The 21,073-nt window shown below is 58.3% G+C and overlaps 1 protein-coding gene across 2 annotated transcripts in view; it reads right to left on the bottom strand.

Moving 5' to 3' along the window:
• DNM1 (dynamin 1) overlaps positions 1–19,618 on the bottom strand; it is a 43,346-nt gene extending 23,728 nt beyond the window's left edge. For both annotated transcript variants that reach the window (XM_058524171.1, XM_058524172.1), the window contains exons 1-10: positions 19,409–19,618; positions 6,122–6,195; positions 5,663–5,812; positions 5,085–5,288; positions 4,730–4,828; positions 4,473–4,633; positions 3,205–3,347; positions 2,965–3,100; positions 2,712–2,779; positions 1,471–1,609 (exon numbers count right to left, since the gene is read on the bottom strand). In XM_058524171.1, the coding sequence (XP_058380154.1) occupies positions 1,471–1,609; positions 2,712–2,779; positions 2,965–3,100; positions 3,205–3,347; positions 4,473–4,633; positions 4,730–4,828; positions 5,085–5,288; positions 5,663–5,812; positions 6,122–6,195; positions 19,409–19,569 (1,335 nt within the window). In that variant the 5' untranslated portion in view covers positions 19,570–19,618. The remainder of the gene's footprint in view (positions 1–1,470; positions 1,610–2,711; positions 2,780–2,964; positions 3,101–3,204; positions 3,348–4,472; positions 4,634–4,729; positions 4,829–5,084; positions 5,289–5,662; positions 5,813–6,121; positions 6,196–19,408) is intronic.
• Positions 19,619–21,073: the final 1,455 nt, after the last annotated feature.

Here is a 21,073-nt window from a genome sequence, read left to right as displayed (position 1 = left end):
AGAGAGAGAGAACAGAAGACAACGTGAGCGTGGGACCCGGCCCTCCCTACCGCCACCCGGAGTGGGCACCCCCAGGGCTCTGTGGTACGGATGGGGCGCTTCTGAGGGACCAAGCCCCTGCTCCGTACAAGGCCCCTTACTGAGTTCAGCTCCTCCCCCCAGGGTTTGGCCCCCCACTCCTCAGCTACACTGAGCCAGCCTTCTCTCTCTTTTCCAATGCCATCTTTGTCACAGCGTTGGGTCCTCCTAAGGGGCTGACCCAGGCCAGGACCCCAACCACCCATTCTGTTCAATGTAGGTTTCCCAGCAACTCCTGCACTCACTTCATCCTGACTCCACAGCCCGGCACCATTCCCTACCTTCACCAGCGTTGCTGCATCCAGCTGCCCAGGCTGTGCACTGCACAACTCCAGGGGGCCCCATTTGCATAGACTGCGGTGCAGATGATGCCTCCTGGAGTTGCAGTGTAGCTGCCTGACCTCCACTCTCCAGCTCCCTGCTCTACTCCTGCCTTTCCCTTTCTCCTCAAGGGGCATCCTTTGCCTCTCCTCCAAAGGAGTCTGGAGGAACTCAGCTTGGAAAGACAGAAAGAGAAGAGGAAAGACAGAAAGAGTGGAGGTGGTGATAGAGAGGGGCCAGGACAGCAATGGGGAGAGGAAAGGAAGGGAGGCTGGAGGGTGGAATCAAATGAGCGCTGGACTTGGAGTCCAAAGCCTTGGCTTCGAATAACAGCTCTGCCACTTCCTAGCTAATATGACCTTGGGCAAGTCCCTTGACCTCCTGAGCCTCCGTCTTCCTGCTGTGAAATGGGTGCCATCATCCCTGCCCTGCCCTGCCCTCCTTGGGTGGTTCTCTGAGCCTCAGATGACATAGCAGAGGGAAGAGGGCTCTGTCCCTGGAAGGCCAGATGTGGATGGAAGGGCTGGGGAAGGTCCTGAGTGAGGGTCTTAAGAGAGGGTCCTGAGTGAGGGTGGGGTGAGAATGGGGAGGAGGAAGGATGGTGAGGAGTCAGGGTACCTGCTAGAGCTGGGTCCTCTGCACCCCTCTGGCTGTCCAGGCCCCAGAGCAGCCAAAGAAGGCCCTATATGTCACCTGTCTCAAGGGCTGAGGTTTCCCCAAAACCCCTCCCTGGAGCCCCTAGAGATGACCCCACCTCTGAGAGCAGGGAGGGGGCTCAGGATCCCATGAAGGTCTATTCTCCCTGAGCTGGGGGAGCTCTTGACGGGCTCTTAGGACAAACAGCCACCATACTTGTCTCACCAATTGTCTAATCCCTTGGGCCTGGGGGCCAGCGGGTGGGTAAGGCCTCCTCAGAGAGTCCCCCGTCCTGGTCTGTGGTGGCCTGCCTCCCCCACCCCGCTGAGGTCTGTACATGCTACCGAGGAGGCAGTGGAGGATGTGGGGAAGGAGCGCCTGGCAGCAGTGCAGGATGGGGGCAGAGGCCGGGGGCTGGCCCGGGCCGCCAGTTACCTTCTTGGTGCACTGTCTAACGGTGCTGATTAGCTCCGAGATAACCATGTCCACACACTTGAGACACGGTTCTCGGATCTTCTTCACCTGCTTTTTCACAATGGTCTCAAAGGCCATGTCTGGGGTAAAGAGCCCCGTTCTGAACGCCCGGAGCAGGAGAAGGGCACAGTGTCACAGGCCAGCTCCTGCCAGGAGTGCCAGGCCCGGGCCCCGCCCCACCCGCCTGAACTCTGCCCTCGGGGTCCTCCCACTACCCTCTCTGGGCTTTAGCCTCCCCATCTGTAAAATGGGTGGGAGGGATGCTAACGAAGAACTTTGAATCGATACTCTGGGGCAAGACAAGTTCTCTTATAACTGTTGTATATTTCCGCTTCCTCTTAAGATTCTATTCATACAAAAGGTTCTATGGCCAGAAATGGTTTGAAAACTGCCGAACTCAGTTCTCTTTAGGAGCCTTTCTGGGGAAAAGCATTTTATTTTAAGACTAGGAGAGAGATTTTTTTCCTGTGCCTTGGCCAATGCAGTTCTCAGTCTATAAATTCCATGCCAAACCTTGGATTTGAACCTGCAGGAAAGCAGGGACATTTTGGCCCTGTTCATTGCCTGGCACATAGTAGGTGCTTTAACTTTCCTTGTTGAATGAACGCAGTGTGGATCTGGGGCCCTGAAGGGGGGCTAAGCTTGTAAGGAACAGTCTATTTCCCAGCCCCCTTCCCTGCTCCACAGGCCTTGAGCTTGGCTGGAAGGAGGGGCGTGGGGTGGAATGGGGCCCACTTTGGGCTATTGGGACTATGGGAGGGTCTGGGGGGTTGAGAGGCCCCGTCCCATCATAAAAAGACACAGACCAATACCAGGCCCTACCCAGTGGTTTGGGCAGCTTTGCACTGCTACCTGGATAGGACTGGGGGAGCTCTCTCACCCTGGGGTGGGTGGGCCCAGAGGGTGTGTCCCCAGCCACCTGTGTCTTGGGCTCTGCCCAGCTGGTCCAGCCTCCAGGCCCTGCTCCCAGGGACAGCAAAGGAGGGCAGCAGTTTGCAGGGAGGGGGTGGCTTGGGCCTCCCATCCACCTCCCCCAGCTGGAGCCTGTCCAAGCGGGGAGCCAGACAGTCGGGGTTTGAGGGGTTGGGGACTAGGGCTCTTGGTCTTTCCTGAGGGAGGCTGACTTCATCACTCCCTATGCCTCTACATTAGACCCGCCTGCCTTCCGGGGCTCAGCCCCCCTCCCCGGTCCCAATACGTGCCTAATGCCATGGATATTCTTGATGGCATAGCTGATCTCCCTTCGGAGTTCCTTCTCGTCAAACTCCATCTGTGTAGGAGAGAGAGACGGCTGGTCAGGGCCTGCCCCGCTACCTAGGAGGTCAAGCAGGCTCTGGCCCACTCCCTAGGGCTGGGCACCCGGGTCTCTAGCGGGGTCAGCGAGGGTCCGTGTGAGAGAGTCCTGAGGGGGCGGGGGGTAGCCCTGAGCCCTCCTGCCCCGGGAGCCTGTCCCACCTTGACAAGCTCAAAGGGGAAGCGCTCATGGAAGATCCGGTTGATGCGGGCTCCCCCTGATAGCTCGTAGGTGTCGATCTGGTCCCCTGAGCCCTCGATGCGCTTCTCGAAGTCCACGGCAAACTGCTGGACCATCCTGGGGGGAGAGCGGTGAGGCCTGAGGGGGCAGCAGCAGCCCAGGGGAGGAGAGGCCAGGGGGAGGGGCAGCTCCGTGACGGGGAGTCAGCAGCTGGGGCTCACTGAAGCAGGGCCTTGGTCTTGCGAGCTGGGTCGTCAGGGCGGAAGTTCTTGTGCTCCTCCACCTCCTTCTCAATGGACAGCAGCTGGCTCTGCAGCTTGTTCCGCAGCCCCGGCAATGTGTCCCGGATGTGGTTCGTCAGTTGCTGGGGGAGGGGGCGAGGAAGGAGTTAAGTTCAGGGTCACAAACCCAGATGCTCACAGGGCCAGGCAAAGACCAGGATGCCAGGGGGCCTGTGGACGTGGTGGAGAGCTAGGGAGGGCAGACACCGCCATGCCCACTGCTGCCCCGCTCACCAGAACGAAAGCTGCCTGAGGGCAGGGCCTGGCACACAGTAGGTGCTCACAGAGGTGTATTAATTGAATTAATGAGTGAATAACTCAATTTTCAATAGAAGCCAGAAATCTAGATTTTTTTGCAGTTACCTGATTTTTGACTAATTTAATATTTTTAGATACCATGAGAGCCAAATGAAATAAATCAGGGGCAGGAATGGCTGGAGGGCTGCGCCCTTGTGCCCTCTGGGCTTAAGGCCTCCCTTAAGCTAATTCTCAAGTTCTGGGGCTCACTCCGGCTAGGTCCTCACACACAGTATCTCCCTGAACCTGCACAATGATCTTATGAAACAGGGTCTTATTGCCATTTTACAGATGCAGAAATACACGCTCAGAGAGCTGGAGAGTGTCTCAGTGGGTGAGTGACAAAGCTGGGATTGGAACCCAGGTCTGTGGCCTCCAGAGTCCCCAATTTTGCCCCCAGACCACACTGCGTTCCCCACTGTCTCCCTCCCATCATCACACACACACACACACACACACACACACACACACACACACACACGCCTCAGTTCTGGAAGCCCCATTCCAGATGGATAAACATCCTAAGGAAGCCCCCGGGATCACCCGTGTCTGTCTCCAGATCAGCCTCTCCCCATTTCAGGAGGACCAAGTTCTTCAGCCCAGGACACTCCAATCCTGGTCCCCAAACCCAAGCCCTTGTCAGTGCCATCCTCCACACAAGGTCTTGGTCTTCTCTCCATCTTGAGGGGTTACAGGGCTCCCCTCCCAGCCCCAGACAAGGAAAAGTCAGCAAAGCTCTGCTGCTACCTTCCTGTGGGACCGTGGGCAAGCTGCTTTGCTTTTCTGGGTCTCAGTTTGTTCATCTCCATAATGGGGATGCTAACCTCTGCTGATCGTCCTCACAAAACACACTTAAATGATTCTATTCTCATGCTGGTTTCCCCAGGCCTCATCCCGGCCTGGGCCCCTACCTGGTTGAGGACCTTCTGCAGGTAGGGCGTGCCCATGCGGTCAGCCAAGTGGCGGTAGGATGGGTGGGAGAGGAAGAACTTGCGTTCAGCAGCCAAGGCGGCCGTGATGTCCTTCTTGCCATCGATGTCCTTCTGGCTCCGGTTCACCACCCCAATGTAGCCTGTGGATGGGGTCGAGGTTGGGGTCAACCAGCCTTGCAGGGGGTGGGGGTGAAGTGGAAGGGCAGTGGAGAGGGTCAGGAGAATGGCCTGCCTACCTCTGCGCAAGGGAAGCAGCTTGTTCTCCAGCACGTCACGGGCATCTGTGCCCTCGTCCATCAGGTCCAGCTTGGTGATGACCCCGATGGTGCGCTGACCTGGGGTGCGGCAGGAGAGGGTTGTCTACCTCTGCACTTGCCCTCACACAAGAGACCCCCATGCACTCCCACTCCCACCCCGCTCCCTCCTTCTACCTCACCCACCCGTCATTCATTCTCCACAGAGTGGCCAAAATGAATTTTAAAGGCATAAGTCTGATCTCACCACTACTCGCTTAGACCTTCCAGTGGCTCCCTTTATACTGAGAATAGAGCCCCCCGAGGCCTCGTGCCTTGGCTGCCTGCGGGAACCTACCCTGGGAGTCCACCTCCTTGGCGATCTTGAGAGCATCTGAGTTGGCCAGGTCGGAGTTGGCCGGGGACACCGCCAGGATGAGGCAGTTCTCCTTGGTGACGAACTGCATAATCATGTCCCGGATCTGGAACTCGATGTCGGGAGGTTGGTCCCCCACCGGGACCTTGGTCATTCCGGGCAGGTCCACCAGGGTCAGGTTCAGCACTGGACAGGGCGGCGAGAGGGCGGGCTGAAGGCGAGGGGCGTGGCCGTGGGCGGGCGGATTAAGGAACAGGGCCGGGCTTAGAGAGGATCCGCTTGGGGGCGTGGCCGTGGGTGGACTGGGTCAGGGAATCGCGTCGGGCTAAAGCGGCGGCCCGTTGGAGGCGTGGCCAGTGGGCGGGGCTATGGCAGGGTGGGGCTTGTGGGGGGGTAGGACGCGCGGGGGAGGGGTCGCTGTGGGGGCGGAGTCTGCAGGAGCCGCGGCGCCTGCGTTAGGAGGCGCCTGCGAGGGGGCGGGGCTCATAAAATAGTTTCCCAAGGGGGCGGGGTTAAGGGGCGAAGCCCAGAGGCCGGGGGCGGGGCCAGGATGTCCTCACCTTGCGGCGAGTAGACGCGGAGGTTGATGGGCACCGGAGAGATGCCCTTGTTGGTGCCGGTGACCCGGTCGGTCTCAGCCTCGATCTCCAGGCGAACCTCCTCGAAGTCGGTGAATTTCTTCCCTTTGCAGTGCAGGAACTCGGCATATTCTGCCCCAGAAGCAGGGGGCGGGGCGGGCGGAGTTAGGAGTAAGTATTATAGCCCGGAACCCACCTGGGTCCCATATTCCACTGGGACTAGACCTCCACACACCCCCCCCAAACGCTGTCTTCTCTCTCCTCCCTCCCCACAACAACGCCATGTCTCCGTGATGCATTTTTATTCCCCCTGTCTAGATGGGGAATGGAGGGCCAAGGTCATACAGCAAGCAAGTTCAGCGCTAGGCTGGACCTCTCCTTGGGGATGGGCTGGGGGGCTGGTGAGGCCAGGTCGGGCTGCTGGTGGACGACAGCAGGTACCTGTGGTAGCATTGACCAGCTGCAGGACCAGGGGGCGGCGGGTGACGATGCCAGATCCTCGGGGCAGGAAGTCCCTGCAATAAGTTGGTGGGGAGAAGAGGGTCAAGGCCTACCTAAGGTTCCCTCTGTCCCAGGGGCACATGTCCTGCCACTGGGAGCTCCAAAGCTCCCCAAAGTGTCCCACCACACCTTAGCCCAAGGGTGTCAGGTCACTAAGGGGAGATGGCAGCTCAGAGGGTGGAAAAGACCTCCCCCAAGTCCCCTGGGTCACAGAATTTATGCATTTGAGCTGGCAGGAGACAAGACTAACAACTCCCAGGCCTCTCTCAGGTATGCCCTGCTTGGGTTCTGAGCCAACAGGAAGTCCCTGCCCCAACCCAGCCACTGCCATTCAGCCGAGGAGAAACTGAGGCACAGGGTGCCCTACATGCCCAAGTGGCCAGTGGCCACAGGGTGGATCCCAAGGAAACAGAGCTGCACCTCCTCCCTTCCCTTCTGCTGTGGGAAGGGCAGCATCTCACTTCCCCTTCCCAGGCCCCATCTGGCTGGGGTTGAGGATGAGGGGGTTGGGGGGGAAGGAGGAGGCAAGGACAAGAACTCATGCTTAAGTGCCTACTGCATGCCAGGCTCCTTGTGGTCAACAGCTCATGGACTCCACACAATAGCCGCGTGGGGTAGGTGCTGTTATTATCCCCATTTTACAGATGGAAACTGAGGCTCAGGGATGTTCAGGTTGTGTAGCCAGTAGCTAGCAGAGCAAACCCTGGATTCAGACCTGTTTGACTCTGCAGGGAAAGCTCCCTGCCCTTCAGCCCCCTGCAGACCCAGCCTTTGAAGGACTGAACTGAGGGGTCCCAAGGTCGCCCCCTGCCTGATGTCTATACCTGAGACATTTGCTCATGCCAGTGTCAGCCTCAGCAGTCCCTCTGGCTAACTCTTATAGGTGCTGATTCTGTCTTGTCAGTTCTCCTCCTCTCCCCACCCACCCACGGCCCCACCCAGGCTGGCACAAGAATGAGGGTGGAGGCTTCTTCAGGGACCAGGCTGCGGGAATCTGTAGTCATGGGATCCCAGGACCCAGGAAAGGGGGAGTGGGCCGGAGCCTGAAGGACCATGGAGATCCGGCCATCCACCTCATTCATGGAGAGGCACATGGAGGCCCAAGAAGGGGAAAAGACACACTCAAGCTCCTACAGGGTTCGGACAGAGCCAGAGCCAGAACTCGGGTCTGCTGCCCCCAGCCCAGAGCCTGACCAGGACTCACACAGCTTCCTGCACCCCACAGTTGGAGCAGGGGGTCCCGGGGAGAACAGAGTAGGCTCAGGCTCCTCCTCTTGGGGCCCTGGGGAGGCCTCTTCCATCCCCTGTCCTCATCTGCCCCTCCTAATGGGGAGGAGTCAGCCACTTTAATGGGGAAGGAAAAGGGTGATAAATCCTGTATCTATTCATCATTTCTAGGTGCCAGGCAAGCGCTTTTCATTTTTGCAAGACTATGAGCTTCAGCAGGGTGGGGCTTGCTTCTTTCCATCCACCACTGTACCCCAGTGCCCAGCACAGGGCTTAGCACACAAGAGGAACTTTGTAAATGTTGACTGAATCCCCAAGTCCTCAGCACAGTCCTCTGATGTGGAAATTACCATTTTATACACGAGGAGCCTGAGGCTCAGAGAGGTGAAGTGACTTGTCCAAGGTCACCCCGTTAGGAATGGCAGGGCTAGGACCCCAGAGCCTGGGAACTTCCCTGTCAAACTCTGCTGCTCCCTACACCCGAGGAGCCAGACTTGGCTTTTTATGTAATTCAATTAAATTCCATCTAGGACATATTTGGGAGCAGCTGCTCTGTGCCAGGCCCTGTGCTGGGCCCTGGGGATGGGAGATGATGAGTCAGACAGTTCTCCACCCGAGGAGCTCACAGCGTGGTGGGAGAGCCAGACAAGTAAACAGATAATGCAGTGCAGTGTGACATGTGCTGGAACGGAGGTGCACCAGGCGGCCCAGAGAAGGAGGTGATGAACTGGGAGGCGGGGGACTCCTGTCTCTACCTCTCCCCTTCTTTACTCACTCCTTTAGGGGGGTGACCCTTTAGTATTTGGGATCCCCTGGGCTGTAGAGATAGGACATCTATTCTCACAGAGGCTGGGGTGGGCATGGGGCCTGGGGTCCACCGTCTTCCCCACCAGCTCCTCGCCCAGCAATACCATGGCAACAGTTGTTGCCATGGAGACTGCAGGAGGGGCTGGGAAGGATGGGACTCCCTACAGAGAGCCCCCACGTAGAGACATGGACCTTCCCTGGAGCTCTTCCCTGACAGGCCTTCCCCCTCACAGATGGGCCCGCTTGGCCCTGGCAGGCCTGAGGAGCGGAGGTCTCTGAGGTGCCACACAGAGGGCGTGGGGAGCCCAGGGCTGGGCTGGAGGGGGTGGTCAGGGGTCTGGGCCAGCCTTCCCCAAGTCACTGCCTCCCCAGGGCTACTTAAAGGCCAAGCAGCTTATGGCAAGTGGAGATTAGAGGGCAAGGCCATGTGTGGGCGCAGAGCCTCTCCTCAGACCAGGATCTCCTGCGGCAGGGTGGGGACGGGGGTGCCCTGGTTGAGAGGGTCCCCATCTCTGCCATGGCCCAGGTTCTCAAAGTGAGGACCTCACATGGCCTGTGTCAGAATTCCCTGGGCAACTTGTTAAAATGCACATTCCTCAGACATGCTGGGTGGGAATCTCGGGGGGAAGGGGTTTGGGGAGGGGAGGAGGGAATCTGGATTTTAAACAGGATCCCCATGTGATTTTCACGTTCCCTTTCAAGTTTAGTGGTCACTAGCTTAGTGGTAGGATCACTGGCTTAGTGGTTGGGAGCCAGTGCCACGTAGAGGCCCTGGGTTTGAATCCTGCCTGAGCCATTCCCCAGCCTGGTGCCCTTAGGCGAGTTGCTTCACTCTCTGGGCCTCCAAGTCCACAGCTGTAAGCAGGCATCATATTCTACCCCACGTGGCTGCGGGGGGACTCATGGAGCCTTTTTACAGGAAGAGCTTAGCCGGTGCCTGGTACATAGTAGGCGCTCGGCAGCTCAAGGGGGCTGCCAGGGCGTGTCTCCTGTTCTCAGCCTCCTCCCTAGGAGGATTCCCAAATCTCAGCAAGGAATCCAAGACCTTGAAGAACCCTCTGCCTCACCTCCTCCAGGCCTTGTATAAGATCTCAGGATTCTGGCCATGAAATGTTGGATGGAAACGATGGACATGGAGGATGAAAAGCTCTCAGAGACCATCTCATGCCCCCATCATTGTCCGGAGGGTGAGACAGAGGCCCAGAGAGGGGAAGGGAGCTCTGAGGCCACACAGCAATGGGAGAGGTGGCCGAGAGGGACCAGGACCCCGGAGGCCTGCTTCCCAGCCCCAGGCCTGGACAGGCAGTGAAGAGCACTGGCTGGTTCCCACGTCCAGACTGTGAGCGCCTCGCTCCCTTCTGATTCCCGCGCTCGGCACAGGCCTGGCACACAGTAGGTGCTCAGGAACTGCTTGAAGGAGCAGGCATGGCTCAGTTCAGCAGCTCCTGCCCTTCACCTGGACACACTGTCCCCCAGAACTGTATTAAGGTGCTCCCTGGTGCCCCCCCACTGGGGATTCGGGCCTGATCCAGCCAGTGCCACCCCTGCACTTCCCACCCAGCTCCTGCTTAGGCTGAGGGAGCACAGAACAGGTGCCCAGAGAAAAGTGTGCCGGGCCCACCAGCCTCAGAGGCTGTGTGGGAGGGGTGCATGGTGACATGCCAGCTCTCCCCACTCTTTCTGAGCAGATGGTGGTTTCCTGGAGGGGCCTTGCCTTGCCATCTGCAGAGGCACCTTCAGACCTGAAGCCAGGGAGGATGAAACAAACACCTCTCGGGACCTCCAAATGCCACACGGTCCCAGTCTGAATTGGTACTGTCATCCCCACAGGGGTTTGGAGAAAGCACACCAAAGGTCTGAAGTGACCCCCACCACGAGATCCGGGGCCAGAACTCAGGGACTCTGGATCCCAGGTCCTGTTGAATGCAAACAACGCCAGAAAGTAGCATGCTTGGTCTGGCATGTGCCCAGCAGAGGTCATTCTTACAAGTCTCCTGTTTCCCAGGCTCTGATGTCAGACAGGCCCGGTGTTGAATGTCAGAGCTGCCACTTAAAAGCTGTGTGGCTGTGGACAAATGACCATACCTCTCTGAGCCTCAGTTTCCACATCAGTAAAATGGGTTGCTGTGAGGTTTGAAGGTAACACCTGAATAAATGGTAGCTATTATGACTATATATAATGTAACTTGTTGAGTGAGCTGAGAACACAGGCTGGGCTCCCACAACCATGTCCCCAAACAGTGCGGCAGGAGGGAGCCGGAAGGTAGATCTCCTGGAGGCTGGCCGGAAGAGTGGGCGGGCGGGCCAGGATATTTCCAGCCAAATCTTGCCCCTGGAAGCGGAAGGCAAGGGATGTGGGCAGGCTCTGAGGTGCCCTCTGAAGCAGGGAGCTAGGGTGGAGGCGAGGAAGTGAGTGGGCCAAGAAATACAGTTGGGAGGAGGTGAGGCTGCCTCCAGGCAACAAGTCCCTCTCTGTTCCCGCTGCCCCAGGAGGCCCCAGGCGTGCCCGCGTCGCACAGCCCATGAATTTCCAGCTGAGGTTTGAACATTTCAGGGCAGTCCTGGCCTTGGTTTCCCCTGATGTTCTGATGTCCTGAGAGCAGGGACTGGGCTGCTCCTGTTTACCACCGTGTCCCCAGCACCCAGCACGGAGCCGGGACCAGGGATGAGTTAAAGACAAGCTCCACCATCACCGTCTCCATCGTTGTACAGATGTGGAAACTGAGGCCAAAAAGGGGAAGAGTTTTGCCCGAGATCATAGTGCAAGTTGGTGACAGGGTGGGCCCTGTACCCAGAACTCTGGACTCTAAGCCTGGCACTTTCTCTACAACAGCATTTTCTCTATTAAAGAAAATCTATGATCTTTCCTTCTACCTTGTCCTTCCATCCTTCCTACCTTTCTTCTTGGCCTCTTTCCTCCTTCCTTCCTTTCAAGTGTTGATGACTTGATATTTTCAAAATGGAAATAGGGTTCTCTTTTGCCCCCTACTTTTAAAAATCATATGTTCTCCTTTGAAAAAATATTCAGAAAATACATAAAATGTTTAAAAAATAAAAATCAACCATCATCCCAACACCTGGGGATCAGCCTTTCCTCATTTATAATTGTCATCACGGCAAACACCGGTGGATTGTTGACCACTGGCCAGAGACTCTGCTGGGGGTGTACAATCTCCGTCATCACGAGGCTTCTTTTTGGGGTGATGGAAGCGTTCTAAAATTAGATTGTGAGGATGGTTGCACAACTTTAAATATACTGAAAATCATTGAATCGTGCACTAAAAACAGGTGACTTTTATAGCATGTAAATTAGACCTCATTAAGCTGTTTAAGAAACCTGTGTCCTCTGAACTGATCCTGCATGGCTGTGTGAGGTGGGTGTGACCAGTTTCCCCATCTTATACGGGAAGAAACTGAGGCTCAGAGAGACGGAGTCACGTGCCCCTCACGTGCCCCCACAGGCACTGGGCTCCATCCACACTTGGGTAATGACTCTATTTGACTAACAGCCTATCATGGACATTTCCCAAGTCATTCCCAAGTCCAGAGCTGCATCTGGATCCTTATTTCTGATCACCAGCAGCTTGATGTGAAGGAATCTTGGCTCAACCCATAAATTACATCCTTGCTCCAAAACTCAGTTTCCCCATCAGTGAAATGGGAAGCAATCCAGCAGCTCCCTCCTGGGGCTGCTGAGGGAATGCCCCGAGATCCTGCTGTGGAAGGCTCTAACAGAGGACGCCCATGGGTGGCACCATGAGCCAGGAGTGCTCATCATGTGCTGGGTGCCTGTGTGTGCCAGAGAGCACTGTGTTCCTTCAAATTCGGGACTTGGGTCAGAGGGGAGCATGCCTTCCCCTGCTGAGATTTCTCTCCCCATCCTGGCTGGTGGCCTCGCTTCCCTATGCTAAGACCAGATGCATCAGAACTGGAGTGAAAAATGAGTGGCGCAGTCATAAGCAGGGGAAATGTTCATAGTAACTGCGGTTGGGCCTGCTGTCTGCCAGGAGTCCTCAGCCCAAGGCAACAGGCCTCTGTCTTCCCCTACAGTCCCTCATCCTGGGAGAAAACTGAGCCCTACCCCACACACTGAGGGTCAGGTCATGGGGGGAGAGGGTGGTCAGGGAAGGCATCCTGGAGAGGGTGTTGGCTGATGTGAGACTTAGAGGATGAGCCAGTGAAGGAGGAAGACGAGTGCATGGTGAAGAGCCTTCCAGCATATGCAGTGGCACCCCAGGAGAGTGAGAGAGAGGGCACGGCCCGTGTTTTCCATGAACTGCACGATACTCAGGTGGCCCACAAAGGAGCGGCTGGAGGGAAGCAGGGCTGGGTAAGGAGGCCTCCGGGCCCAACTCGGGAGCGAGGGCTCTGTTTGGAGGGCAGGGGCCCAAAGAGGGCTTCAAGGAGAGGGGGTCAGATTGGGAGGCCATAGAGAGTTCCATGCTATCAGGCGGAGAATGGATGAGGGGGGCAAGAGAGGAGGCTGCCCCAGGTGCTAAGACAAAGGTTGTGGCAGTCGAGGTAGAGAGAGGTGGGTGGACTAGGGGCAGAACCCACAGGGCTTGGGGACTGACTTGGATGGCGAGGATGAGAGAGGAGAGGAGGCTGACCCTGGGGCCGCTGGCCAGGGCACTGGGAAGATGCCATTTAGGAGACTGTCTTGAACACCCTCCAAGGCCAATATTCCTCTTTTTCCTGTTGCCTGTAGTAATTCCCAGTTGCTAGAGCTGTCTTCTCCAAACAGCTCTTGTTCCTTAGCCAGATTTCAGTCCAGGGAGGGGGTAAGAGTGCCAGAGAGACAACCAGGGAGAGTGGAGGAGAGGCTGAGTGCATGATATGTACGCACAGGGTGGAGGTGAAGAGGGTGGACATTCACATGGAGGCAGGAGGTGGGTGCAGTTTCCTGTCTTGCCTCTGGTTCCATTGCTGTGTGACTTCAGGCAGGTCCCCTACCCTCTCTGAGCCATCTCGTCATCTGAAAACCTGGGATGATAGTCTCTGCTCCTTCTACTAACAGGTTGTTAGTTCCAAGAAGACAGTAACCAGCACTGCCCTTGCACCTGGTGAGTCGGGGGCCCCATGCTTTAGGGGTCCCTCTTTGGATCTCTGGCTTCACCCTCCCCATGGAGCAAGGGGTCCCCAGGGGCCAAGGCTGGAGCCTTGCACCTCTCCTCGGCCACACTTGAGGGCCCAGGAATTCCCCCGCAAGCAGTCTCCAGCCCTCCTCCAGGGTCTGCCCTCCTGAGGACCGCCCTCACTGCTGGGGAGCTGCCCTGGGGCCAAGGGGGGATCCTTTCTGGGGCCACGGATGGAGCTGGGATATGAGAGTGTCCATATGTGAGCCAGGGAGGCCCCTTGTGGTGCGGGTTGGAGTGAGAAGGTCAGGGGCAGCCTGGGGAGAGGGGCCACCTGTCCTATGCCTCCACATCCCATAACAGAGCTCCGAGGAGTCTGCAATTCTAAATTCAAACCCAGCCTGCGAGGTCGTTGTGAAGGTGTGTTTGTCGAGGTGGGAGGGCAGAATGCACTGTGTTTAGTAGTTCGTCAGCTTGCTTTATAACTGGAATGTTTAGACTATGGCACGTGGGCCTCTGTTTCTGCTCCCGTTCTACGCCCGACAACACTGTGCCCGTGACTGGCTTCCTCCGCTCCCGCCCTCCCTGACCTGAGTCCTCTCCCTCGAGGTTCTGACCCTCTGACCCCAGGCAAGGTCTGGGAAACTCGATTCCCCTGGAGCCGGGATCAGACGCTGTCGGCCAGAGTCACCTTTCATTCCCAGCTCCTTGAGGCCACCGAGTGGGGCAGGGGGTTGGGGAAGATGTCCTTTGGCAGGGGATGGGCAGGAGTCCTCTAGCTGTAGGCGTGTGCTCAGCTCATGGCAGCGGCATGCTCTGAACACGGAGAGGCAGAGCAGAGTGTGGCTGCCTGGCAGCAACAGGGGCTCCCTGGGTGGGGGTGGCTGTCGAGGGGCCACTAGCACCTCCCGGACGTTCCTGGTCTCCCCGCGGCCTAGGTTCCTCACTCGGCCACACTGCCCTTCATCCGGGTTCTTAAACCCATTGGATTCCTTCCCACCTTGGGCCTTCACTCAGGGGGGATCCTGCACCTGGAGTGTGTTCACTCCTCTGCCTGACCACGTCCTATTCCTGCTCAGGTCCAGCCTCAAATGCCATCTCCTCTCTGCCTCCCTTCTCTGCCCCCCTGACGACTCCCCGCCCTTCAATATCAGACTCCTCGGACCCTTCTTCAAACACAACAAAAGAGCTCTTTGTGTGATTCAGCGTCTGTCTGTCCTGCTCAGCTGTGAGCCCCTGAGAGCAGGGATGGGTCTGGCTTGTTCACAGCTGGATCCTCGGGGCCTGGCACGCTGCAAGTGCAACTCCCTCTACCTCCCCCAGTCAGTGACTTTCTACCTGCGATGTCCCCCTTAGCCCCTAATCCTCTTCGGCCTCAGTCTCCAAATCTGGGAAATGGGACCACTAGGATGTATCCCTAAGTGTTCAGAGGAAGAGACAGAACTTGGTGGTGGGGAGCGGGCTGTCCCCCAGGGGAGGGGCTGGGGCTGACCAAGATAGGGGCTCTCAGAGGCTGGAGACCAGCACCCAGCCCATGCTAAGATGAGAATGTGGAGGAAGGGGCTGGGGGGTTTGTAGGAGGCAGGGGTAGGTAGAGTCATCAGGGAAACCCACAACCTTGCTTCCCAGGCTGCCCTTGGGCTCTGGGCAGAGGCTCACTCACCAGGCCCCCTGCCCACCCTGGAGGGAGACCATCCCCGCCCTTGCCCCCACCCTGGCCCCCCTCCCAGCTGCACCTATGCCCAGGCAGGAACAGACCTGGCACGTCCTCTACGCCAGGCCTTCCTCTGGGGCTTCAAGGGCATTATCTCAATACTCAGCACATCCCAGGAGGGAGGTGCTATTATTATCCCCATTTTCCAGATGAGGAAACAGCAGCTGAGCAGGGTTTAAGAAACGTGCCCGAGGTCCCTTATACATGGTGGAGCTGAGCTACAAACCCAGGTCCGATCCCAGAGGCTGAGTTCTCAGCCCCTCTGCCACATCCCCACTGGCCTCGGCCTCCCTGGGGACCAAGAGGGCAGGGAGAGTGGGCACTGCCCATTTGTCAGCCTGCCTGGCACCAGAGGGAGCGAGGTCAGGGCCCTGGAGTCTGGAATCCTGTCCCGGGACACCCCACTCTCAGTGCTGGACGGGCGTTGTGGGGAGGGGGCATGTGGCAAGGGGCAGACTGGGGGGCTGGGGCACCAGGCATCTGCTCACAAAATGCTGGGGTGTCCTGGGGCCCACGCACACTCCTCTGTCTGCACTCACCCCCAAGATGATCTCTTCTACTCTCACGGGTTTGAATCCCATCTCTACACGGACAACTTCCAGCCCGCCTTCCCCTGTGCTTCCGACTTGCATCACCACACGGCCCACCTGACATCCCGAACTCAACATGTTCAAAACCAAGCTCCTGATCTTACCCCGCACCCCCCAGACCTGCTCCGTACTCCCAAAGCCGTACTCGATTAAAGGCGCCAGGCGCCCACCCAGAGTTAAAGACGCTGAAGTCATCCTTGAGCCCTCTTTCCTTGTCCCCCACATCCCATCCACCAGCAAGTCTTGTGGGACCCTCCTCCAAAATACATCCTGAACCCTACTATCCTCCTCCTCTCCATGGCTAAAGCCCAGGTCCAGGCCCCATCACCTCCTGCCCGCCACAGCAGCCTCCTCACCTGTCTCCTGCCCCCTCTCAGCCCCCTCCTCAAGTCACACACTCACTAGAATCATCCCAAGTCACTCCACCACTCAAAAGCTTCTGACAATAATGAAAATAAACCCAAACTCCTCACTATCGTCTAAGGGCCTGTAGATCAGGCCCCTGCCTATGTCTCTGATGACCTGGCCCCCTCCTATGTCTCTGATGCCATGTCCCCCTTGCTCACCAAACACCAGTCCCAGTGGCTCCTTTCTGTTCTTCAAACACACCAAGTTCATTACTGCCCCAGGGCCTTTGCACTTGCTGTTCCCTCAGCCTAGAATGCTTCTCCATGGCTAGTCTGTGGCTCCTCATCCCTCAGATGCCAGCCCCTCCTAGAGACCCTCTCTGACCTCCCCGTGGAAAGCAGCTTCTGCCCTCCCCGGTACTGACCACATTCTCCACTTGTCTTCTTCACGTCCATGCTCCTGCGATCACTATTTCAGAGTCTTCCTCGGAATGCAAGGCTTTTGTCTTTCCTACCCTGGAATCTCCAGTGCTGAGACATTGTGGGCTCTCCATGAGTGATGAGTGACTGACTGAATCAGCCTCAGTTTCCCCTCCCGTCAAAGGGGGATGAAGAACTAGCATAGACCCAGACAAGTCCTGGCAGGTTCCTGGGCCGCTGCTGGGCCACCGCCCTTGCAGAGCTGACACAGGGCCCTCCTGGGTGCCCAGGAGCCCAGGCTGGCCTGAAGCAGCCTCTGCTTCCTCAGATGCATTTTCCACTTCCTCTCCGTGGGGGGTTGACTCCTCGGAGGCCCCAGGAGGCAGAGCAGCTGTTACCATGTTCACCTATCTGGGGATCCAGCCCTGGGCGGAAGGTCGGGAGCCCACGAGGGAACAGGCAGGGCTGGCTGGGGGCCCCACTGGATCTCAGTTTCCCACCTGCACCCCAGTCCTGGCCTCCTCACTAGCCGTCACGGGGATCAAATAATGCTTTCCCACCTGCTCCTCCGTCAGGCCAAGCCCTCCTCCTCTGCCCTGGGCCTGCATCTGGACACCTGCGCATCCTCCTGCAGGGCCACCGCCGTAGGGCATCGGAAGGCAGAGGGCAGCGAGAGGGCCCGGGCCGCCTGGGGCAGAGTCCACATCCTGCTCCACCACTCGACACGTGAACAGTTGCTGAAGTCAGCTGTGGCTGGGCTGACTTCTCCTGCACCTCTCTCTGCTAGACAGTGAACTCCAAGAGGGCAGGGGCCAGGTCTGTCCCTGCACACGCACGCCCCCACACCTGACTGCCTGCCAGCACCTCCCTCCCCCGTGTTTACACCCATGAACTCATTGGAGCCCACAGCCACCATCCCAGGAAGGTAGAGAAGCAGCTGTCTGTTCCCATCCCACAGATGGGGAAAATGGAGGCCCACATGCCTGCGTGTCCCTGTGCCCAGTGCAGGGCTTGGCTCTCAGAGGCTGTCAAGGTCACGATTGGGAACCTGGGCTGAGGAGTCTAATAGACACTATCCTTCCTGGATAGTTTGGGCAGGGCATCTAACCTCAGGGCCTCAGTTCCCTTATCTGGAGGATGGGCGTGATGGTAGCTGCCTCGTGGGGCAATTGTGAGGCATCCTGTGGAACATGGTGTGGGACTCATAGGAAGGGCTCAGTGGATGGGAGCTGCGGCTGCCTTCCCCTCCGTACCCTCTGGCCCCGAACACACAGCCTGGCACAAAGCAGACGTTTAGCAAATGTTCAGTGATGAAAGGTGGGAATACGGTTTGTACACTGTCAAGTGCTGGATACCCATTTAAAGCACTAAGGCCTCAGGGCTTTACTGTCTCCAGGGGCCCCCCCGTCCCCACACTCTGACTGCTGGGCCATGGAGAAGGGGCCCATCTGTGTGTCTCTTGCCTCTATGTCTCTGCAGCTCTGAGGGTCACGTGAGCAGGAAGGGGGGCTCTGTGGGAGCCGGTCCCCAAGAGACAGACGGCCTCCCCCTCTGCTGACCAGATGGGCCCGGCCACCCCCACGATGGCTTTCCAACATCCCACAGATACATTGCTGCAGTCAGACCCTTCCCTCTCACCCCCAGGGTGTGCACTGGGCTTCCCAGGTCATTTGAGGGGCAGGAACAACCATCCAGTCCAACTGTCCATATTAGAGATGAGGACACTAAGGCTCAGAGAGGGCAAGCGACTTGCCTGACGCTTCACAGCAGAACCTGGCTTGGACCAAGGATATCTCCCCCCAGAACTGCTGTCCCTCTGAGGGAGGGGCCTCTGCCTCCCTCTTCCACATGCCAGTGGCTTCCTTAGCCGTGAAGGTCATTGGAAGAAAGCTAGGGTTTCTGAAGATGGTAAGGGAGGGAGACAACAGAGTGGGGAGGTCAGTGTCAACTCTCCAGCCTGCCCAGCCCCCCATTCTGCCTCCAGCACCAGGAGAGCTCTATCCTCTCTCTCCTTCTCAGCACTCGAAAAGACATCTCTGCCTCCCCTTTTCTGGGGGATCCTGGGGGGGTCACGGCCCTGCCTGCCTCCCAAACCCAGGCCCCTCTGTCTTTGTGGTTGCCCCCCACTCCCTGCCACCTGGCCCTCCCAGCGCCTTGTGGGATCAGAGGCAGGAGGGGGATTAGGTTCTGCAAATGGCTCCCCCCCTCCCCGCCATCCAGCCTCCCTGTCTTAGTCATCTCTGCTCTCCGCTGCCTTCTCCCTCCATCACAATCCCTCTGCCAGGCCAAGGGGAGGACGACACTGACAGGCGCCCCCCACCCAGGGGCGGCGGCGGAGCCAGGGGCCAGCTGCTCAGAAAAGGATCAGAAGCGGTTTCTCCCCCACCTCCCTCCCCTTCCTCATCCTGCAGCCCGCGCCTCCTCCCCCCGCACCAGCCAGCGCCGCGCTGCGCACGGATGGCAGCGGGAGCCGCAGAGGTGTGTGTGAGGGGGAGGCTGTGCCGGCTCCTGCATGCCCAGGATGCCCAGGGGCTATGTCCTCTCCCGGGGGCTGCAGAGTGTGCGGGGGTGTCTCCTGCCACGTCCAGGAATTCCCATGGGAGCAGGGAGCTGTCCTCGTAGAGCCCGGGGGGAGAGGGAGGCACGGCCTCGGGGGTGCTGCCCGCTCCGAGAGACTCCCGGGCCGACGGGAGGCGCTGAGTAATGCAGGCCCCCTTGGTGCCTCTATTGGGGGAGGGGGGACAACCCCTTGCCGGGGGCTCTTGGCAGAGCGCTGTCTTCCCTAAAGGATGGGGCGGTGGAGGGGGGCGTGATACCGTGGCCCGTGGCTTGACAACGTTTGCCGACAAGCGGGGGCCGCTGCCGCCCGAGGGGCTCCCGTGGAGGGGGAGGGCCGCCTCCCTTTGGCTGGAGGTGGGGGGCGCGCCGTCCCCCCACCGCCAGTGCAGCGCCAGGGGCTGCGAGGTCGCGGCGCCGTCGGGGCCGGGGCAGAGGGCCGGGGGGCCCCGGGCGGAGGGAGTCCGCGCTCCGGGGCGTGCCGCTCCTACCTGCCTACGAAATTCTCGAGCACCGAGCTCTTGCCGGCGCTCTGGCCGCCCACCACGGCGATCTGCGGCAAGTCGAGGTCCGCGTTCTGGCCGATGGCGGAGAAGGCGTCCTGCAGCCGGTTAACCAGCGGGATGAGATCCTCCATGCCGCGGTTGCCCATGGCTGCGGCGGGCCCTGGGGCTCTGCGGGCTGCGATCCGGCCGCGGCTCAGGCTCCGGGCTCTGGGCTCCGGCTCCGCCGCTGCAGCCGCGCGCTCCGACTGCCAGCGCCGCGGGCCCCCCGCCCCTCGGGGAGCGGAGCAGAGCGCTGCCCCAGGAGGCCGCCAGAGGGCGCCCGCGGCGCTGCGGGCCGGCCGCCGTGCGCAGGCGCCGCCCGCGGCACCATGGGGATTGTAGTTTTCTCCTTCTGCGGCTTTTGGGGCGCTTGACCCGTGTCTGGGGGGCACGGATGCTGCACCTCAGATATCATCCCTGGAAATGGACGAGGTCTCACCCCTAGTGCCGGGCCTCTCATATAGTGGTCATGACTGCCTCGCTCGGACTTACACTTGGGGAAACTGAGGCTTGGAGAAATCGGCCTCCTCCAAGGTCACAGTCTCCTGACCCAGAGTTGCAGTTGGCCTCACTGCCGTCTACTCTGGCTTCTGGCACTAATTCATCTGTGGCATGTCCCTTCCCGCCTTTGGGCCTCAGTTTCTCTGCTTCTAGAAAGAGAATGATAGAAGATTAGTTCAACAAACATTTGCTAAGCACTTACTATAAGCCAGGCCCTATTCCAGGCACTGGAGAGAACAGCAGTGAACAAGACAGACAGGTCTCTGCCCTCATGGATCTGACATTCAGGTTGCAGAGACAGACAGTAGATGAATGAATAGAGAAATGAAAGAGTAAAAGCAAAATCAGTTTATACTAAGAGTGATGGAGGAAATAAACAGGGGGTATGAAGAGGTACCTGTGTGGGTGCAAAACGTCCACTTTAGCCTGGGATGAGTTAGGGAGTTCTTTGAGGAGGTGACATGAGAAAAGACCTAAATGATGAGAAAGAGCCAGCCACAGGCAGATCATGGGGAAGAGCATGCCAGGCCGAAAGAACAGCAGGTGTAGAGGCCCTGATACCTGGAAGGCCTTCCTGGGGAGAGTTACAACTTCCTGTCCTAGTGAGTGCCTGTCTTTGCCCCAACCCAACAGGGTGGTGGCAAAACAGTGGGATTCAAATCCGGGACTCCCACAACCCTACCTGTTTATTCCTTTCACACAGAAATACCATGAGGCCCCGGGCCCAGCCATCCACCTCTGCATTTAAGGAACCTGATTTGAACTCCCCACAAGGAGGCTGGGAAAGAGAGGCCAGCCTACTCTCTGCTGTTGGGGGTCAGCGGGTCACCCTGTAGGTGAACAAGGTGGGGGCCACTGTTGGGAGAGCAGTGGCCTGTGAATCGGAGACTGTCATTCATTCACCCATTTACTGCGTATTTATTGAGCCAGGCACTATTCTCAGCCCCAAAGATACAGCAGTGAGCAAAATGGACAAAGTCTTACCTACATGTGGCTTATAGTCTAGTGGAAAAGAGGGACAAGGCACAAATAGACCAATAAACGCAACTCTGTCAGACCATGATGAGTGCTTTGGAAAGCAGGAAAGCTTGGGAAGGTTAGGAGTAGGGG

This window comes from Diceros bicornis, chromosome 28 (genome assembly GCF_020826845.1).
Source record: "Diceros bicornis minor isolate mBicDic1 chromosome 28, mDicBic1.mat.cur, whole genome shotgun sequence".
Lineage (NCBI taxonomy): Eukaryota > Metazoa > Chordata > Mammalia > Perissodactyla > Rhinocerotidae > Diceros > Diceros bicornis.
This window is presented reverse-complemented; position numbering and strand designations above follow the sequence as displayed.